The 21017-nt window shown below is 40.6% G+C and overlaps 2 protein-coding genes and 1 long non-coding RNA gene across 3 annotated transcripts; 2 read left to right on the top strand and 1 right to left on the bottom strand.

Moving 5' to 3' along the window:
• The first annotated feature begins 283 nt into the window (after positions 1 to 283).
• Positions 284 to 8736, top strand: chp1 (calcineurin-like EF-hand protein 1). Its single transcript, XM_017410533.3, has 7 exons — positions 284 to 619; positions 824 to 896; positions 4230 to 4310; positions 5113 to 5240; positions 5345 to 5406; positions 6497 to 6619; positions 6783 to 8736. Exons 1-7 carry the CDS (start codon positions 553 to 555, stop codon positions 6834 to 6836), a joined length of 588 nt encoding a protein of 195 aa, XP_017266022.1. The 5' UTR covers positions 284 to 552; the 3' UTR covers positions 6837 to 8736.
• Positions 8737 to 11070: 2334 nt separating this feature from the next.
• On the top strand, positions 11071 to 14427 carry LOC108232343. The gene is made up of 2 exons (XR_001808457.3): positions 11071 to 11377; positions 12037 to 14427. It is a non-coding gene; the product is annotated as an uncharacterized LOC108232343 (long non-coding RNA).
• Positions 14428 to 15894: 1467 nt separating this feature from the next.
• Positions 15895 to 20699, bottom strand: oip5 (opa interacting protein 5). The gene is made up of 5 exons (XM_017413638.3): positions 20364 to 20699; positions 19930 to 19996; positions 18012 to 18134; positions 17051 to 17132; positions 15895 to 16197 (listed from the first exon to the last, which is right to left on the bottom strand). Exons 1-5 carry the CDS (start codon positions 20533 to 20535, stop codon positions 16108 to 16110), a joined length of 534 nt encoding a protein of 177 aa, XP_017269127.1. The 5' UTR covers positions 20536 to 20699; the 3' UTR covers positions 15895 to 16107.
• Between the last annotated feature and the right edge of the window lie 318 nt (positions 20700 to 21017).

Below are 21017 nucleotides of genomic sequence, written 5' to 3'. Positions count from 1 at the left end.
AATTATAAATGAGTGCTATATGTCGATATTTATCAAGAGAATTGGCTTTTTAGGTGCAATGTACATTTGTAAAACTTTTTATCATAACGTAAAAAGTATCCGTTAGTTATGTTTTATTTTTCTCGTTTATTAATAATAATAATAATAATAATAATAATAATAATAATAATAATAATAATAATAATAATAATAATAATAATTTTGTTAAAATTAATTTAGACAGGCAAAAAGCTATGCTACCTAACTCTAAGAGTCTCCTCTGTGGGCGGTGGCCTCGCTTGCGCCACACACTTTTTTTCAAGACAGGAAATACGCCTCAGTATGAAATCACGACAAATTGGAGGAAAAGTTTAACGGGAAGCCGAGGACCGGAGCAGCAGTGTTAGCGGGGTGTCAGTTAAATTATTTTCAGGGGTGTCCTACCGGAGGAGGTTTTTTTTAGCTCGCTCTGTTAGCTTTCCTCGCTAACTTTACGTCGAGAGTCTTCTTCTCTCTCTCTGGTCCCGGTTGTGCAAGAAGAAGACGAGCCGGCCAACTCGTTAGCATTTCACTATGGGATCGAGAGCATCCACGTTACTTCGAGAAGAAGAAATCGAGGAAATCAAGAAGGAAACTGGCTGTAAGTTGTTTGAGGGGAAAAATCAGACGAGGAACGTAAGCTAGCTGTGTTGCAGCTAAAGGTGTTTTCGGACTCTTTGCGAGCAGTTTTTACATGACTTGTCTGAGACTTGTTTTTGTTTGTTTGTTTGTTTGTTTGTTTTTGGTCTCTTGGTTGTAAAGTTTTCGGCCTGTTTTTTTTTTTTTTTTTGTCTTTTTCCTGCAGTTTCTCACAGCCAGATCACGCGACTGTACAGCCGCTTCACCAGCCTGGATAAAGGAGAAAACGGCACCCTCAGGTAACAAAACACCTGGGCGGAAACACTCCAACCAGGCGCTGTCATTTTAGGGGGTTTAGGCTCTTATTAAAACAAATAGGTTTAGGTTTGTAGATTAGCATAATTAGTGACGGACTTGATAATAAGCAGTGGTTAAAATAATCGTGTTACAGCTTTGTGAAAGGTGTTTAAAGGTCAAAAGGTTTTTAGGTGTAGATATTTGAGAGCACCCAGAAACAGGAACTGTCTCATGATCTGTCAGTGCTCGGGGTGGTGTGTTGTGTGTGACTGTCAGCCACCACACCGAATGTTTCAGCTCAGTAGCTGTAAAATGGACAACTTTGTGTTTGTCGATCGGCTGTGGCGGCCATCTAATGAGTTCTTCAGGATGGATCCGAAGATTAGTTTAAAGCAGGGGTGTCAAACTCCATCCCTCGGGGGCCACTGTCCTGCATGTTTTCAATGTGCTCTTGCTTTAAAACACCTGGTTTAAATGGATGACTTGTTGCCGTGCTCCTGGAGAACTTGATGATTTGGTGAGGAGGTGATTAAACCGTTTGAATCAGGTGTGTTGGAGCAGAAAAACCTAAAACTCCCAGGACAGCAGCCCTGCTTTAAAGGGTTGAATTAAAATCCATCCAGTGGTTCATGGGACATTACGCTAACAGAGAGACATTAAACACATGGACAGAAGCCTAATCATCCACCTTCACCTGTAGGTGTAGCAGCCTGGTCAACTTGTTTAGGATTTATAAGAGAAAATGGGTTAGAGACAGAAGTTTTAGTACTTGTGTTTTTACGTTTTTACTGAGTATTACAGAAGTCTGACTCCCATCTTATTACCCGAGACCTTCTGCGAGGCATGTAAGTTGTTAATTTCCAGCTCTACAATAAGTAATAGGTTATTGCTGGATAATTATTAAGTTGAAGGTTTGGTTTGGAGTCATTTGCAGGTCAGGCCTTCCAAGGTCAGGGAAAGAAAGGTGTCTGAGGGATTTTATAGGGCTCAGTCTTTAAAAAGGTGTTGTTTACACATAACTGGTGCTTTAGTTGCGCCCGCGCTTTCGGTCACATTTGCTTGTTGCTTCCGTGTCGTTCGTCAGTTGCCACAACAGTGAGATTTTCCCTTAAAAGCTCGGGAGCGAGGTGTGGAACGTGCCCCCGGATTACCAGCCAGAGGACACCCTCGTGTCACATTTACACCTGAAACAGCAGACAGAGAAGCACGTCGCTGCCAGATAAATATCTATCAAAAACATTTCAAAGAAACAACAAAATTGACTGAAAAAGTGATGGTTTTAACAGAGTTATGTTATCAGATTGTATTTGTCTGTTATTTGTGTATTTATTTAATCTATTTTCTTACATGAAAACCATTAAATTCACCCAGCTTTTTTTTCTTTTTAGTTTTAAATTTATTTTGCATGTCCAGTTTTTGTTGCTGTTGTAATGATTTATTGTGAGTTTTGATTTTTGTACAAAGTTCAGATGTACTTGGCAGACGTACATCAGATTTCAGACTCTGACGGCAGCGTGAGGATAGGCTACGCTCTCCTGTCGTGAATATGTAAAAGTTTCATATCGTTTCAGCACTGCAGCTTTACAGAAACTGGTTTTTAGGTGCCCCATTTTTCAAAACTGGGTGCTAAAGGGGAGAAAAAGAGTCTTTGCCTTTCCCCTGCAGACAGCCAAAACATGCCTGTAGCCCTGCCTCTAACAGGGGTGGAAATTAACCACAAAGTCAGACAGTAACTACGGAAGTTTACTGGTCCAGCAGCATTTTCACCAGCCTGGCCTCAGATCAAGTTTCATGATTGAGGAAGTAACAAAAAAGAATAATTTAAATATTATGTGTATTTCACACACATCCTATTATTATATGTAACAGTCAATATTTGACAGTTCTCCTCTAAGCGTTTTCTTCCTTGTGAGATTTATTCACTTTACTTAAAATGTATTGAATTAAAAAAAATGTAAATAATAATAAAAACAGCACTTGTGGACTCTGAGCAAACTAACAGGTAAAATCTTTTAGTTGAGAACCATGTTGAGTTTAGTCATCAGTGTGAGGTATGTTTGGTATGGATCCAATACCCCCCCAAAAAAGGTTAAAAACAAAAACAACTGGACTTCTATTCTGTTGACGTTTCGCTTCTCGTCCGACAAGTTTTTAAAAACAGAGTGTGGAGTTCAAGCTTTTAAAGCAGAGATGTTCTGTAAACTGGATTCACATGCAGATTAACTTACTCTCCTAACAATAGAGGCTCGTTAGGGTCCTTGTTAGCCCGACTCACTGATGGGTCGCTCTGGTCACATGAGTGCAGGTGTTGATTGGAGTGAAACTGACTGGGGATCAGGCCTAAAGCTCCATTGTAGGTTTTAGAAAGCTGAAATCAGAGACCTCCTCCTCTGTTTAATGTTGGTTTCTCTCATTGGACATATATGGTTTCTTGTCTTCTCGGTCCAAAATCAGAATATTTTGGTCCTCAAAAGAGTGTCTCTTATCCTTGAGGTGGAGGTGAACAGCTGAGTCCTGTCCTGAGGAGCTGCTCTCCTGTGTGGAGCCATGCGTCTGTGGAGAGGCTGTTTGGTTTCTCCAATATAGAATTCTGGACATTCCTGAACTGCAGACACCACACTGATGATAATGTTTTTTCCGTCCGTTCTCCTTGTTCTGTTTAGCGGTGTGTTATGTAGATTTCCTTGCTGACTTGTCAAAGGCTCAGTTAGGATATCAGCATGTTTGGAGAGCTTCAGTCTTTGTGGGGACGTGTTCTAACAGATCTGTGTGTGTTGGTTTCCTGTAGACCTCAGTGTTGAGGCTGTCCTCTCTTTCCATGTGAACCAGACAGTCCAAAAAAGGCAGCTTGTTGTCGTTAGCATCTTCTCAGGCAAACTCGATGTTGTTGTTAACAGAGTTGATGTGTCTGGTGAACGCTTCTACTTCCTTAGCGTTGATTCTGACCCAGGTCTCGTCCACATATCTGAACCCGTAACTCTGTGTTGTTCCCTCAAAGGAGTGAAACTGGTCCTGTTGTTTAAGTCCCGGTCTTGTAGGAGTCGTTTTCTGATGGTTTCCACTGCTTCTGATGTGGGTATGCAAGGGAAACAAGAAGTAAAATCAAATGATACCAGGAGCTTAGGTACTCCTGGAAATAGCTTCAAATGTTGAACGTTGTTTCAAAGTCATTGGAGTTCTTTATGTGATGGGGTGTTTCCAACGAGGAGCTAAAATACCAGCCAGATGTTTGAGTTCATGCTGCTGACGATGGGTTTGAGTAGTCTTCCTTCTTTGTCTAAAGGTATGCTGTGTTAGAACTTCAGTCTTTATTCTTGTTTTTCCCTCGTCTGCAGTCGAGAAGATTTCCAGAGAATCCCTGAGTTGGCCATCAACCCTCTGGGAGACCGAATCATCAACGCCTTCTTTCCTGAGGGGTGAGTATTCGGCCTTTTGTGATCTTTTTGCATTTTTGATAGAAGCACGCTGTAGAATTTTGGGGAAAAAACAAACGAAACATTAATTGATGGACTCCGATTGGTAATTTTCCCTTTCAGAAAATGTTACCTTGTAAACAAATGTGCAATTCAGATCCAAACCTGAAAACACTGGAATCCACCCAGATCTTCCACCTCATCCTTTTCCAGCTGAACAACAAAACCTCAAACGTTCTTTAGGCCTGCTACAGACTGGGTTTTTTTTTTTTTGTGACAACCCCAATATTTCCTGAAAATGTCATCCAAATCTGTTCATTAGGTTTTTTGTAATCTTGTTAACAGACAGACAAACCAGCCAACACTACCGAAAACATAACCTCCTTGATAGAGGTAATGACAGCATACAGCAGCCTCAAATTATTATTTTAAGAGAAATCTTTTTAAGAGAACCTTGAGTCACATTGTAAAGTAGGCAGCTGCTTCAGTGATGAACTAAGAAAAAAAACCATCTGTCACTGAACAACCACTTCTTAATGGCTCTGAATGGAAAATATTCACTGGTGTCATTTTAAGATGAATTAATCAGGACATCAAAATTTAATTTATTGCTCATCTTTGTGGTCTGTGTGTTTTTTTTTTTTTTACATAGCCACATTTACAAGACAAATACCAAACAGACAAATGTTTATATATGATTTTATTTTCATTCTGTTCCCTATCCTGCTTTATTTTCAGTAAAGATGTTGTCTGTCCCATCCAAGGAAAACCCTTTTTCCTTTATTCTGAACTTTTTTTCCCTAAGGGAGGACCAGGTGAATTTCAGAGGCTTTATGCGCACCTTGGCTCACTTCAGGCCTGTTGAGGACAACGAGAAGAACAAGAACCCCCCTACCACCGAGCCACTGAACAGCAGGACGAACAAGCTGCTCTGTGAGTGCAGAGCCTCTGACCCGGATCGTTCTCACCGTTTCATAATATCCACTTGGTCTGCGTCTCAAGACTTACTTTTTTTTTCATCTTCTTCTTCTTTTCAGTTGCTTTCCGTCTTTATGACCTGGACAGAGACGACAAAATCTCTCGGGATGAGCTGCTGCAGGTGAGTGTGTGAAAGAGATGCTGAGTCACCTCAGCCCAGTTCAAGATGGCCACCACAGCAAAGCAGTCTTAGCAAACACAAAAATGGCTTCAATTCGGCCAGTTTGACAGATATGAAGCTAAGATTTGGTGTGGCAGTAGCTTAGACATTCCCAGTTTATAATCTAAGACCTTAAGATCTGTGTTAAGAACTATTGGAGTCAACTCTGTTTGTTAGCAAAATATCTCATGAACCATTGAACAGACATCAATGAATAACATTTGGAGTCAACCCAAATCAAGATGACCTCTGCAGCCACCTGACCACAGAAAGCACAAAAAGAACTCAATCAGTTTTACAAATATAGAGCTGAAATCTGATGTGGTAGTAGCTGAGTCTTTCAGAACACGTGATGCAAGCGTTAACCGACCGTGCAAGACCTCGCAGTATTACATTATTTTCAAGGTTTGACCAAAATGGCTGTAGCGCCATCATTTCTCAACATAAGGTGATTTGTGTTCCTTTAAGCAACGCTAAGCCTTTATTTGAAGCCCTCTTGTGCAACATTTGTTTTAAGGACATGGACCTGGACTTTAAATTGATGGAAGACTTTGTCCCAGCGCTGATAATGAAGCCGTATCTCACCTTAACTATAGGCTGATCTCTCCCCAAGCAGTTTCTTATCGTGTATTTTGGCTCCCTCTGTGTTATTTGACGTCCCTTTGTGAAGCCACTTTGGTTTGGAGTGACATTGTGTGACCTGTAATTACTCCAAGCAGCCGGTTAAATGACTCACACAGATGCCTTGTTTTGCGCAAAACAGTCCCGAGTCACCTGCTTCGTCGGGTTCACCAAGCCTGTGTGATTAAATGTGCAACTCAAGTACCGTTTGTGTGTTTTTATTTTCTTATTTTTTACTAAACGTGTGTGCTCTGTAATTTAGAATCGTATCGTTCCTGCAGTCACTCGTTAATGAACCAAAATAACTGCAAATGATCATGTGTTGCTGCAATGCAATGTTCCATTAACCCTGTTTTCACAACATTTCGCCACGTTGTCGGGGTAAACGCTCTGCTGCTTTTTCACCCGTGTCCACCTGTTCCTTTTTCAGGTCTTACGGATGATGGTTGGCGTAAACATTTCAGATGAGCAGCTTGGGAGCATCGCCGACAGGACCATCCAGGAGGCCGACCAAAACGGAGATAACTGCATTTCCTTTCAAGAATTTATGAAGGCAAGTCAACCACCATGCCGTTGTTGCCCGCCCACGAAAGGCGACAGCAGATTTTCTTTGCCTGTTTGTGCGTGAGCCGGTCCGTTACTGATTACTAGCTGTTCATTAGGTTTGATGCGTTCTACGTTTCTGAGGATAAACTTGTTTCTCTTTGTTTTCTCAGGTCTTGGAAAAGGTGGACGTGGAACAGAAAATGAGCATCCGGTTTCTTCACTAAGTTTCTGAGTAGAGCTTGGACTCTTGGGTTGATTTCAGCGGGCTGCTGTGGCCCGTTCCAAGTACATCAGACCAAGTATTTGGTAGATAATGTCATTGATTCTGAGTTTCTGCCTTTGCACTGCTCTGTAAACAAAGGGAAAGGTTGCGTGCCGAGTTCTTTTATGCAATTGTCCCTGTGTGTTCTCTCAATAATGCAACCATATTTATTAGAGGAGTTCCAGATGGTCATAGTGAGTGCCACCGCTGATTAGTGCCGTACAGAGTTGGTCTAGTCTGAGCTTACTCATCCTGATCAACGCACACATCTTTGTATGAGCATGCTTTAGTTCAATGTAGTAAAATGTATTTTTTTTTTTCCGCTTCAGGAGAGTCTGTGTTTTCAATGCTAACAGGATGTTATGAATCATTTCTGGTTTGTGGCAGAACAAATCCCCTGAGGTCAGGCAGTATCCACAGATCATTGATTCACTCACTGCAGTGCCAACATGGCTTCACTTCGTATTAAATTATTTACAGATACGGATAAATCTGTTGGTACTCTTAAACAATAATGAAAAAATACAGCTGTTGTCACTGTCTAATAAGCTCCAGTTTTGTTTCATCAGTCTTGGAAACTTTGGGGCTTGTCAACATGCGTTTTGTGTTTTTTCTGCCATTATTATGATTCAAAATGGAACGGGTGGTGCAATCAAAAAGTGACGTACTTTGACCTTGGAGTTCAGCCTAAATGGTTTTGGGTATCTGATCAAACTGGGGTTGCATTTCTTCTTGCATCCACATCCTGGGAGGTTGATACAGTCCATTGAACTTTGTCCTTTTTAATAATCTTGTCAGCTGTGGTCAGAGGAACATGAAGCTTCTTTACCTTTAACACAGATATCTATAATCTTCTTCCTGGGCTCCTCTCAGCTTTGCTTTCTCTGCTCCATGTTCAGTGAGGTGAACACAACCAAACCAAACCAAACTACCCAGTGGCTGTTTGTTCTCATTAAATAGGCTAAATATTTAAAAAAGAAATCCCGAAGGCTCCTGTGATAATAATAAAGGTCAAACACTTAGTTTGAAACATCATATAATGGAAAGATTAATCATCTTTTGAAGGTGCCAGCAAATCTGTACATAGGATTTTAAAACATCTTTGTAAAATGAACAACAGGTCATTTCTTTACACATTTGTTTATCTCATACTAAAAGCATGCAGATATACATTAGACAATTGCTTTTAACTGAATCATTTGTTTCATCGAGCTGTTCGGGTACCAACTGATTTATCTGTGTCTGCATCTCAACAAGAATCTGCGACGTGTAGTTAGTCTTGTTTGTATATTAATGTATAGCTCAAAATAACGATTTATCAATAACAACTATTTTGTGTTGGGTCTTTTAGAAGTTAGAGTAACTATTAAATAATGATGTCTTATTTATGTAGAGTTTAGCATATTCTCCACAGGTACGGGATGTAGCTGTCAGATTTCATGGGTTTTCCACTTTGTTAGGATTTGATGAAACCCTGTCGGGTGTTAGACCCCGGGGTGGAGATTGGACAGAGCGACAATTGGTTTGTAGCTTTTCGTCAACATGGTATTCTTCCGTTTATGAATTTATGAATCTTCTGTGGCTAATTCAAATACTACTCAGCACATGTCTTTATAGTTGATTTTCCCACTGAAGAGAATCAAATACGTTGACTGTGTCATCTTTACAGACAAACCAGAGAGTAGTCCGGACCTTTTTAATCATTGTTTTGAGTTTGTGTAAATCATTGCACCTTCCAGCAGGAAGAGCCTCTCAACCTTCTGTTGCTGATCATGTAAACATCAGTCAGATGTGATCCACGCTGATGGTTCAGGTGCAAAAGTGATTCTTCAACTTGATTTGAATAAAACAAGTGCCATGCAGTCTGCGTTGTCGTTTGTTGGGAAGATTGCGGAGTCCGTCTTCTGACTGAACATTAAAGCATTACACCAGACTAAAATCAAGTGTGGCTTCAGTTTGATGTTCATTGTCTGTAAATCACTGAAGGGATTTTAATGAAACCTTTATAAAGTTAATTAGTTGTAGAGGTACGGCCATTAATTATTGGCCGTACCTCTACAACTGATTAACTTTTGGATTCATGGAGGCCGTTACATCGACATGATCTTAGGAAACAAAAATGATTACAACTCAGCTAATTTTTACAGATTTTTTTACTACGTTTGTGGTAATAGCTGAGAATCATTCACATCACATAACCTAAACACATTTTTGCTGATCTTATTGTGAAGGTTTGACCAAAATGGTTACACTTTCATTCCTTCTCATCATAAAAAAATATGTATATATATATATATATATATATATATATATATATACGATGATGCAAACATATGGAAATCATTTAAATGTCCATCTCCTTGAGATAACAAGTCTTGATGTAATTAAGTGTTTTTACACCCATAAATATATATATATATATATATATATATATATATATATATATATATATATATATATATATATACGATGATTCAAACATATGGAAATCATTTAAATGTCNATATATATATATATATATATATATATATATATATATATATACGATGATGACTTTGACTCAGAATACAAAGCTAGACTCTTTGCTGACTACCCCTCTCCCTCCCCCTGCCCCCCTCTCCATCTTGTTGGATGCTGCTATTCACAACCAATCGTCTCCAACTTCTGCTATAGCAACCACACACCCCTGCTTCACTGTGACGATGAGCCAGGTGGGGAGGCAGCTGGAGAGACCACAGCAGGCCCTGATCGGATCAACCCCCTGGGTCTTGGAGGTCCTGTTCTTCCCAGTTGTCTGGAATCCTGCGGCACCTCTTCAACCTGAGCCTACTATAGGAAAAGTGGCGACGATTTGGAAAACATCCTGCTTAGTGTGATGCGAGGAAAACAACCCACACCATCTGACCTCAGTGACTTCAGACTGGTTGCCCTGATGGTCACTTATGACGGTTTTGGAGAGACTGGTTCTGACTCACCTTGGACCTCATGTGAAATCTGCTCTTGACCCTCTGCAATTTGCCTACCAGCCCCATGAGGGGGTGGATGATGCTGTCATCTGTCTGCTGCTCACTCACACCTGGATGGTGGTGGAGGTTCTGTTAGAATCATCTTCACTTAGCGTGAAGCTGCTCAGGATGGGTGTCAGTGGGTTCACGGCCTCCTGTTTGCCGATTATCTGTCCGACAGGCCTCAGTCTGTGTGTCTGGGGAGGATCCTGTCTGATGTGGTGATCACTGCAAAGGACGGTCCTGTCCCTGTTCATGTTCTTTCTGTACACCTCACACTTTCAGGACAACTCAGAGTCATGCCACCTTTAGTGGCTGGGTGTATTAGAGATGGACAGGGAACAACTTTGTGGAGTGGTCTCACAAAATCGTCCGCTCCTGAATGAGGTCAAGACAAAGGAGATGGTGGTCGACTGCAGGAGAAGAAGTGGAGGTTGTGGACCTGAACAACAGGCTGGACTGGAGCATCAACACTGATTCTGTGTTCAAGAATGGGATGAGGAGAAAGATGCTGCAGATCTTTGATCAGTCTGAGGTGGCAGGAGCAGCATCAGTACCAGAGATGTCAGCTGACTAAAAATAATAAAAAAAGAATCATTACTAAGGCTGGAAAACACATTAGAACCTGAAGATATTTGACTCAATGAGGGACATGAGGACACTGAACAAATTGTTTTCCATCATGGACCATCCATCCCATCAATTACTACAAAGACAGAGGAGTTTTCTTCAACAGACTCATTCAGTTCTACTGTCATAAAGAAAGCTTTAGGTCATTCAGACCATGTTCCAGCTCACTAATTAGCTGATTAACAGGCTATTTTAATGTCATTTCTGATTGCTATATTTATTGATAAATATAAAATGTATGTTTGTTGCTGAGACAAATTAATTTCCCTTAGAAATCAAGTAGTTCATTCATGCATATCTTATGTAAATATCAATAATTATGCCATAGTAGTTGTGAAAATGTTTTTGTAGTTAAAGTATATTATTAAATATTGTATTCATTGCGATTAAATGGATTAATTAACACTGAGGAACAAAAGAAAAGTATTTAGGGCGGGGCTTAACTGTGATTGACAGGTTGTCGCCATAATCAAGAACAAAAGAAAAAGGCGTGTTTCCGGGGCGGAGCTTAATCGTGATTGACAGGTTTTCGGCACAATCGACGCGTTTTCCCCCCGTTAGCTCGTCACAGCTTAGCCAAGATGGCGTAGAGTGGAGGGTGTTCGGAGGACGAGAGGACCTTCTCTCCTCCTCGGTGTCTGCTGGGGGGAGAGAAGGGGCTCCGCGGGGTTTTGGGTCATTTCGACTCCTTAAAGAGTCCTCGAGGACGCGGTCGGTGTTGTAAATGATGAAAGCCGGTAATGGTCCGGTTCCAGCGGACGTCAGTGTGCCGCCGCAGAGGAAGAATCCCTCCCGGCTTTTGTTTCCCGTCATCCCGTGGAGCTCAGAGGAAACATCTCGGCATCGTTTCTGACCGACCCGCACTAAGGTCAGGGCTTCAGCCGCTCGGAACATCTCACTGAGGCTCATTTAGCAACCTGCTAACAGTGGTGCGAAACTTATTCTGTATTTCTATTTATTTAAACCTGGAAGTCAGAGTATCTAACGATGTGCTTCGTCCTATTTTATTGCCGCCAAAGGCGAATAATAATGTTTCTACCAGTGCATGTTTGTTAGTAAAATATCTCATGAGTAAGTAAGTAATTACTGGATGTACAGTACCTTTTGGAATCAACCCCGTAGTAGTGGCTGAGACTGATCCAAAACACATACTTTGAGGACTGACTGCGCAAGAACTTTGTTTAAAATACTCCCCTGTTAGCAAAATATTTCATGACCTACTGAACGGGTTAAAGTAAAATTTCAGGAAGTGTTTTTATAGCACCTCAACAACTCATTACCTGTTGGAGCCAGCCTAATTGAAGATGGCCAATACAGCTAATTGATATTAGCAAACACAAAAAGTAGCTATAACTCAGCTGAGCTAAAATCTGATGTGGTAGTAGCTGAGCGTCATTCACAACACATACTCTGAACGTGACATCTCACAATATATCATGAGATTGTGCTTACGTTTTCAAGGTTTGACCAAAACCCCCACATGATCGTTACAATGAGGCTTTATTTTTAATAATTACTCTATTTTAGGAAGAGATTTCCAGCCAGATGATTGCTGAGGCTCAAGCTGGAGGTGTGCCGCTGCCAGAACCGCCAACAACACGTCTCCACTGAAACCTGTGAACGAAGGGAGCCGCCGTCAAGATGACCTCCTTCTGGGCTCCCTGTACTCCCGTTCCCCTTCTTCCTGCTGTTTTCTGGGACACCGGCTCCTCCGCGGTGTCCTTTTCTTGTCCCCGGCCCGGTTCTGTAGCCTAATTATCAACGAAAACAGCTGCTGAGAGTTTGAGCGTCTGACCTCAAACATTCCCACGTTGGTTATGTCCATGTTATACATACTTTCATGTAACACTAGCTCTGCTGCTATTAGGTTGCCTGGAATAACCATGGAGGTTCTCCGTTGGCTAAATTTGTTTAAAAAAAATATATATATATATATATATATATATATATATATATATATATATATATATAAAAATCTGAAGTGGCCCTTGCACTCAATGCAACACGATCAAATCATTTTAATAAGGAACAAATTTTCTGTACAGACACAACATACTGTAGCAAAGATCAAGGACTGTGATTTATATTAGATTCAGCGTTTTGTTGCGCCACGCTACAATAACATGCCACACGGTGCCAGCTGTTTCGTTTTGTGCTCCACTACCTCACTGCAAAAAAACCCAACCCGACCGAAAAAGGAGCACGTTTGATCCGAACATGTAGCGTAACGGTCGCCGAGAGCCACAGCACCCGTAGAAACTGTTGCAAAATGATTTGGGGGTTTCATATCCGATTGGTAAAAGATACGTATGCGCATCGTCATCTCCTTATAGTTCAGGTTGATTTTTTTTTTTAATTTTTTTCCCCTCCCTTCTATTTCTGTGCCATAAATCATAAGATGTACAAAAACAGAAAATCACGCTCTACTGGGATCTGTGCAATATTTGATCCTAACTGTCATGTTGTTGACCAAACTGTATATTGTATAAACAAGTGACAAGTTGTTTGAAAGCAACAAAATCACCAATGTCTTCCATTAAGATATGTATAGACTCATGTGCGTTAGCTTATTTAGCAGGACTGTGGTGCCAACATTATCGTAGCCATGCATGACCAGTAGTGACGCTTGCTTCATCGAGAAAATCCGTTTTCGTCGGCTAAGATGGAGCTCGAAACCACGGAGAGAAACGAGTATTAGTTTGACATGCTGCACCTTTAGATACGTGAAATTTATAGGTACCGTTTTGCCCTAAAATATAGCAAGATCTTTTATTTTATAGCATGTTTAAGTTGGGTTATGACAGAAATCAGGGTATGCTGTTTATGTACTGTTTTAAAGTTGCTTATGACTGGCACGGCAGATTTCTTACACGTATGCTCAAGAGGCAAAAGAAATTAACGCGCAACAACCACAATCTTCAGACGATACAAGTCTCAGCTGGTTGCCATGGTGTCGCAGCCCCAGGATTAATATCCCACCGGGTCGCTGCGTTGTACATATTAACCTCATAGTTTTTGGGATCCAGAGCATTCGATTTTAATCCACATAATTGTATTTGATTAGAGCTTTAGAAGCAATAACGTACCATAATGCATGAGTTTAGTTCCAGGTGTTAACGTGCAAAGGATGAAATCCTCCCCATCTTTCTTTCTTTTTTTTTTTCTTTAGCCTTAAAACAGTGTCACGGGTAAACGCACGTACCTTAATCAACCGGGACAAGTCAGAGGCTTTAAATTTGACATCATGTAGCATTTCGAAACCCACCCTTTTCTTCAAAACTGCGGTTTTCAAAGTAGCTCTGTGGCTGAAAACAAACTTCTTGAACATTTCTGTGAAAAAGCACCTCTTCTGTTGTGACTTGCACCGTCACGGTCACCATCATGTCTGTGTTCTAGAAACCATGTGATGCCGTTTCCAGTGATTTATAATCCCAGTTTATAAGCAAGTAGATGTTCAGGCGACATGAATTATATGGGTTTTAAAAATATATATATATATATATGCATGGACTAGCAGAATAATGAATGACTTGTATTGCATGCAATAATCCAACCTTGTAATGTGAATGAGTGTAATTAGGGTATTCACGTTCTGTGATGAGGTGTTTCAGACAATGTAGCTGAAGGAAGAGCAGAGCAGCTTCTGCTCCTAGTCTGTCAGACGATGAGACGATCGCGCTGCTGAGAAACACACCAACCTGTGAAAAGTAACAGAAGCTTTGATTAAAGAAATTGACTTTGTTGATCACCTTTTCCACTGAGATGGTGGACTCTGTAGGAACTATGCACTCCAGATGGAGGAAATAGGCATGCTTATTATGTGTGAGCCTCTTGTCTGGTTTTGTAATTTAAACAAAAAAAAAAATTAAAATCTGTATCAGAAATTCAGCAATAAAATGCAGCATGGTGCCAACCGGATGTTGCTCTTTGTTGTCAGTTCAAGGTTTCACATGTTTGACCCTGTCAAGCGTTAATGGTTTGCAGCTTTCCGATCAGGGTGGCGGTTAAGAGCTGTCGCCTCAGCTTGAAGGTCGTAGGTTTAAATCCCAACTGAAGTCTCTTTTTTTTTAGAGCTGCCATGCGTGGGTTTTCTCTGGGTACCCCCGTTTCCTCCCACAGACCAAAAAGCATCCATGATAGGTTAATTTCCAACTCTTAACGCATCATTAGGTGCTTCCAAAGCAAGCCCAGAGAGGGGGAAACTATAGAAACCCAACATCCAGATTGACTCAATTTCTAACTATAGTTAGACACCTAAAGCCTCCACCTATTGCCAAGGCTAAAAGAAAACGTTCACAAAGAAGAAAGATTGACTTATCCAAACCTGAGGTTCTAGAGACAACCAAACATCTCACAGCTCTGGCTACTCACCTGAACATGAGCAGAACCAGGAACAATGAATATATATTTGGGTGTATGTTATATATACGTACACTGGTGTAGGTTCTCAGTCATCCAGGACATGGTAAATCAAAAAAGAAAGTTGAAAACAAAAATAGAGTAGAGGTCCAGTTGTTTTTGTTATCAACTTTTTTTGGATCTACTTACATACACTCACTGGTCATTCATTAGGTCCACCTTGCTAGTACCATGTTGGACCCCTCTTCCTTCAGAGGTGCCTTAATTCTTCACGTCATAGATTCAACAAGACGTTGGAAACATTCCTCAGAGATTCTGGTCCACATTGACATGTTGGCATCACACAGTTGCTGCAGATCTGTCAGCAATACGTCCACGATGTGAGTCTCCTGTTCCACCACATCCCAGAGGTGGACTGGATTGAGATCTGGTGGAGTCCAGTGAACCCCGACTCATCACAGCAGGCAGCGTTTTTCCAGTTTCTTATTGTCCAGTTTAGGTGAGTGTGTGTGAACTCACAGGAGTGGCACCAGGTGTGGTGTTCTGCTGCTGAGGCCCATCTGCTTCAAGGTTGGACGTGTTGTGTGTTCAGTGATGGTATTCTGCAGAACTTTGTTTTAATCTACTGCTGCCTTTCTGTCGTCTCAAACCAGTCTGCCCATTCTCTTCTGACGTTAACAACACTTTTCGGTCTACAAGAAGGCTGCTCACTGAATATTTTTCTTTTTTTGGGGGGGTGGGGGGGTGGGGCAATTCTCTTTAAACCCTAGAGATGATTGTGTAAAACCCCCAGCAGAGCAGCCCATCTGTCACCAACAACCACATCACATTTAGTCACTTAGATCCCCTTTTTCCCCTCATTCTGATGCCTGGTTTGAACTTCAGCCGTCTTCACTAAGTCTACATGCTGGAAGGCATTGAGTTGCTGCCCTGTGATTGGCTGATTAGCTGTTTGTGTTAACAAGCTGTTGAACAAGTGTACCTAATAAAGTGGCAGGCGAGTGTGTATATACATGCACACTTCCCTAAAATAGTCATTCTAAATTTATTTCAATATTTTATTGTTATTGTTTATTACAGACTTATAGGGAACCATTAATACTGTTTAACATTCACTTATCACCCACTGCTGCAAGGTGAAGGCAGACAGATGTTTGTGTCTGTTAAAGGTGGAGAGAGATAACAGAAGAGATGTTGGCCAGCTGTAACGCCGCACATCCATAAAAACAGATTTTTCTACTAGTCCACTTCACTGGTGATGCTCCTGTCAGCTACTCTGCTGTGAATGCGCATCATCTGATCCCGCTGCTCTTCAACCTGCTGTCGAACCTGCAGAGGAAAGGACAGAACGGCTTTGATTTTCTATAAAACAAAACCAAAAACCTAACTTTTTTTTTTTTTTTTTTTTTTTTTTAAATTGTACCATTTTACTTTTAATCTGCTGCAGATGTAATTTGACACTGAAGCAGGCAGCTTCTTTTCAGTTTAACCCAGGCTTTTATTTGACATGTTACCTGGGCCCCACCTGTAGGTCAAATGTTTGACCTAACATCCAGATTTTATTCGTTAATTAACACAAATGTGGTTTGGATACCTTGGACAGTTTTAGGATCACTCAAAAGAAAAACCAAGAGGCAAAAGATGGGATTTTCTTTTTGTCTTTAAATTAACGTGAAAATGATAAAAAGGTGGACATTTTAATGATAAAAGTAACAATGTTGGAGAAAAATAATTGTTCTAATTCAAGAGGAAGTGAAGTCCCCTGAGCTCCTGAAGCCAAATCTATTTGTTTAAGATGTTATTCTATCTGAGGGTTATGGGTAACTTTAACAGAGTTAACTACAAAACGGCTTCTTAGCTGTGTTTTGCACAGCCAGTTTTAGAAAATCACAACGAATGATGATCAACAAATTATCTTTTTTACTGGAAAAAAGAATTTCAGTTTTTTTTCTAGCAATATTTCAACTTAAATCTTCTTGAAAATCATTGCGGATATGAAATATTTTACAATAACAGCAGAAGTAAAACAGGCAATGTGAAAGCTGTTGTCACTGATCGTCGTCTGTCACAGTAGCATTTAAAACATTACAATATAACTATTAGGAAATTTCCCCAAAGCTCTGTTTCTTTAGAAACAACTGACATTAACACAGTCCAAATCATTTTATTTTGGCGGTCTTACCTCATTGATGCTTTCTCTGAGGGGCTTCAGACGAAATGAGAGCACAGATGCTTCCACCGTTGAGTTGCTGTCAAGGATATAGCTGAAAAAAGAAAAAGAAACTCAAAGTCTGAAAAAGCAAGTGCTAAAATCCTAAATTAATACTAAACAGCACAAAAAAGGCAGGACATTTGTTACCAGTTCTGTTTTATTTCTCATTAAATGGCGCTACATTTAGAAGGAAAATGCAATCCCATATCTCCACCATCTGGGGCTGAACTCTATCCTCCAAGATGGCAACACTCGCCCTCGCAGAGCGAGGTTTATCAGACACTACCTCCAAAGTTTGGGAGAGGGGTCAGCTTGGGTGAGATGTTTGTTCTACAGTAAACAACACAACCACATTGGCCGACTTACGACACATGCTGGTTGGGGATTGGATGCCGTCCCACAGCAGTGAGTGAGCGTCACTGGGAGGAGCTGCCAGGCTGTGTATGGTTCTTCCACATGCTGCTGAGATTTGTTTTTAAACTTTGCCATTATTAAATGGAATCAGCTTTTATAGCAAACTTTCTCACAAACCGCAAGATTTTAATGCAACTCCATTGATTAAAAAAAAAACAAACAAACTGGACTTTACCTTTCAATCTATTCATATTTTTCAACCACTGTCAAAACTCCCCTCTGTCTAAAAAACATTAGAGAATAGTTTTTATTTAATTGAATGCCATCCGGAGTAGAAGTTGCAGTTTAAAAGTCTCACAGTCTGGTTTTAAATATTTCCACAGCACTGAAACAGCTTTGTGATTCTCATACTCTTAAATCTGACTGCAGCTTTTGATACTGTTGATCCTAATATTCTCATTTCTTGTTGAAAACACACAGTCGGAGCTTGTAGTAGACAGTCAGGAAGTGCTTGTTTATTCCAGCTTCTGTGGACAACAGCAAACAAAGTGTCGACGTGTGTGTGAGCTCAGCTTACCAGCTGATGCTTGCTTTGTAGAGGAGAAAGACGGAGCGAACTGAAGCCCAGCGTGACGGCGTAGAGTGAACAACTTTCCCCACAACGCTGTGGCAGGAGCGACATTTTAGAGGACTGAAGATGCTGAAAGTCAGAGCAGAGACAACATATGAGAAAAACACAGACGTTTAGGAGAGAAGACATCCAGGGCAGGGGGATTCCAGAAAGGACATTCAACAAACTGAGCTTATCCAGAAACACAGAGTTATTTTACTCTGACCAGAGCAACTCTGAGTTCAATTCCAAAAAAGCTGATTACACCGAGGTCCAAATCCAAGCATCTTAACTTTGAGTTAGGAGCGAAGCACATGGGCCATAAAAATGCCATCATCAATGAAGATCTGATACCTGGATTCACTCACCACAACAACCTCAGCCTCAAAAAGCAGAGTTGGATCGTTTCTGCACACCAAGTACGCTGAGTGCACAGAACAGCTGAACAGAGGCGCACAGTGATGATGTCACAGCTCAGCTCAGCTCTTTAGCCCCAGAGCTTCATGTCCTGTCGACTGGTTTTATTAAGAAATTCATTTTTTCAAATAAACAAAGAAAATAAAATCAACCACACTCCTCTAATAAGCTTATTAGTCAAAACATTGACCTTTCATTTTCAGGAAGATGTGTCTGTAAAATTAGATTCACAGAATAATGAACTGATTTTATAATGAATAGTTTTCATTTTAGAAATTGCTTAAATAAAATACAAATAAAAAAGCTGTTTGGTGACAACGGGTTTGATTTTAACAGATTATTTTGTCAATCATACTTCGTTTTATGAGCTTCCTGCCTTCACCCAGATGTTATTTTATAAACGTAATAACTACTAAAAACTAATGGACACCATATTGTTGGGATTACTCAGTGTTATGTAGACGGCATCTCCTTAAGACTTAAAAACAAAGAAGGAAATTCTGGATTCTGCAGAATCAAGAAAGTGGACGCAGAATAAAATAAAATAATAATAAAAAAGTTAAATAAATGGAGTGGAATGGAGCGTCTTTATTTTGTGATGACTGTGGAGATATTTTACTCAGCAAATTCTATTCTGCAAAGTGCGATGAACGGACACAACCGGAGAATGTTACGGGGATAAATGTGGGAATTTGACAAATAGTATTGCCATCCAAGAAAAATCTGGTAATAAGAAAACAGATCTTAATAGATCTTGTTCGGTAAATAAATTTATTTAATAAAAAAACGCATTTAACTTTTTTTTTTAAACTGTAATGGTGGAACAGATAATAATAAACACATAATATTAAACAACTTTGCATTTATATTACACAAAAAACTAAACAGTGTGAGCTACACTTCCCCAAATATATAAATATTTCTGTAAAAAAGACGAGCGTCCCCATCAATCCGCTCCTCGTACCGTTGTGGTGACTCAAACCTCCCTGAAGCACCTCCTCTGAAGGCAGCAGTGTTTTCATGTTTGCTCATAAACATTCAATATAATCTGTTAATTTCAAATAAGTAGAAAAAGAAAAAATAAAAAGAAGGTCATTCTTCCAAATCAGCACCAAATAATCTGTCATGTGGTCGGTAGTTAGTGGGATTACTTGAATCCGGCTTGATTTTGCTGCTGGGTTCAGCAAAATCTGGCTTGGCGTACATTAAATTAATTAAGCCTGCTTGGTCAAGCCCAGAAGAGACCTCTTATCCTGGACTAACGGCCCCAGGTGTATTTAGAGCAGGGGTGTCCAATCCTGGTCCTGGAGGGGCCACTATCCTGCATGTTTTAGTCGGTTCTCTGCTTTGACACGCGTGACATGTATGACAGTGACTGACGGGCTTCTGCAGAACTGGAAGACCTGCTGAAGAGCAGGGGAACATCACTGAAACAGCACTGATTTAGAGAATAAGGAACCAAACTCACCAGTTGGCCATTTCTCCTTTATGTCCCGACTCCTGTACACCTCCAACAACCACATCATTGGTTACTTCTGAGGAGACAAAGGCCAAAAACTAACTGTTCTGGGAGAAAGCTGTTATTTCACAGGAGGAAAAGGTGCAAGACAAATTGAAGAACATGGCAGAAAGAAATAAAACAGAAACTGAGTGTTTTTCTAACCACTATTTTTAGCTCATGTGATACTCTATAATGCATCATGTGCCCAGAAGCGAATCCTGAAAGCATTAGAAATATCTATATTATGACATATTGACAACATTATATAGAAGAAATGTTGTAATTTACTCCTAAAATGTGTGTTCACGACACAAACATTCACTAGTCAAACCTGAGTTCTTCACGGGTAAATTAGTTTTAAATTGTGAGCTACCGATAAGGAAGAAGGTGGTCAGACCTACTTATACACATGAGAGAGTCCAAAGACTCCATTTCCCCACAAACACCGAAGGAGTCAGTCAGGACCGTGTTGCACAGCTGACAGTGGACAGTCATCATTTCCATTCGTTTTGCAGCTGTTGTCAGCTTTATATCGTCAACGCGCCTAATTATGAGGCTCTCCTCAAACTCCATTTTACTCAGCTTCACCAACCAAAGCCAGCTTATGAACCGCGCTCCTTAAATTGAAGAGGACGCCAGTTCTTCCTCTGCTGTTAGCTCGGCGGCGCGCGCTAACTGTAGTCAACACCGCCATCTTCCGGTGTGTCATAGAAGAATACTACAAGAGAAAAATAGGGTTGCAAAAAAAAAAAAGAAAAGAAAGGCTGCGTATACATTTCCTTCAAAGTTAAATTTACAATTTCTACAAAAAAAGTAAAAGGTTTGACCGTTTTTACTGAGTTCATTCCTTTTGAGTCAGCCGGGCGTTGACCAGGGTTCAAATGACGACAAGCGGGCACGAGAGGAGCCTACCCTTTGTAGGAGGCGAGCTATCTTAAAACATACACAAACTCCGCCCCTGTTAGCCGTCTTGTCACCCGGGCTGCAAATGGTGTGGAAACCACTCTGATTGGCTGGGAGGCATATCCGGTCAAAACCAAGAGCCAATCAAACGG

The sequence above is a fragment of the Kryptolebias marmoratus genome, linkage group LG10, assembly GCF_001649575.2.
Source record: "Kryptolebias marmoratus isolate JLee-2015 linkage group LG10, ASM164957v2, whole genome shotgun sequence".
NCBI lineage: Eukaryota > Metazoa > Chordata > Actinopteri > Cyprinodontiformes > Rivulidae > Kryptolebias > Kryptolebias marmoratus.
The sequence above is the reverse complement of the archived record's forward strand: the minus strand, read 5'-3'. Positions and strand labels throughout refer to the sequence as shown.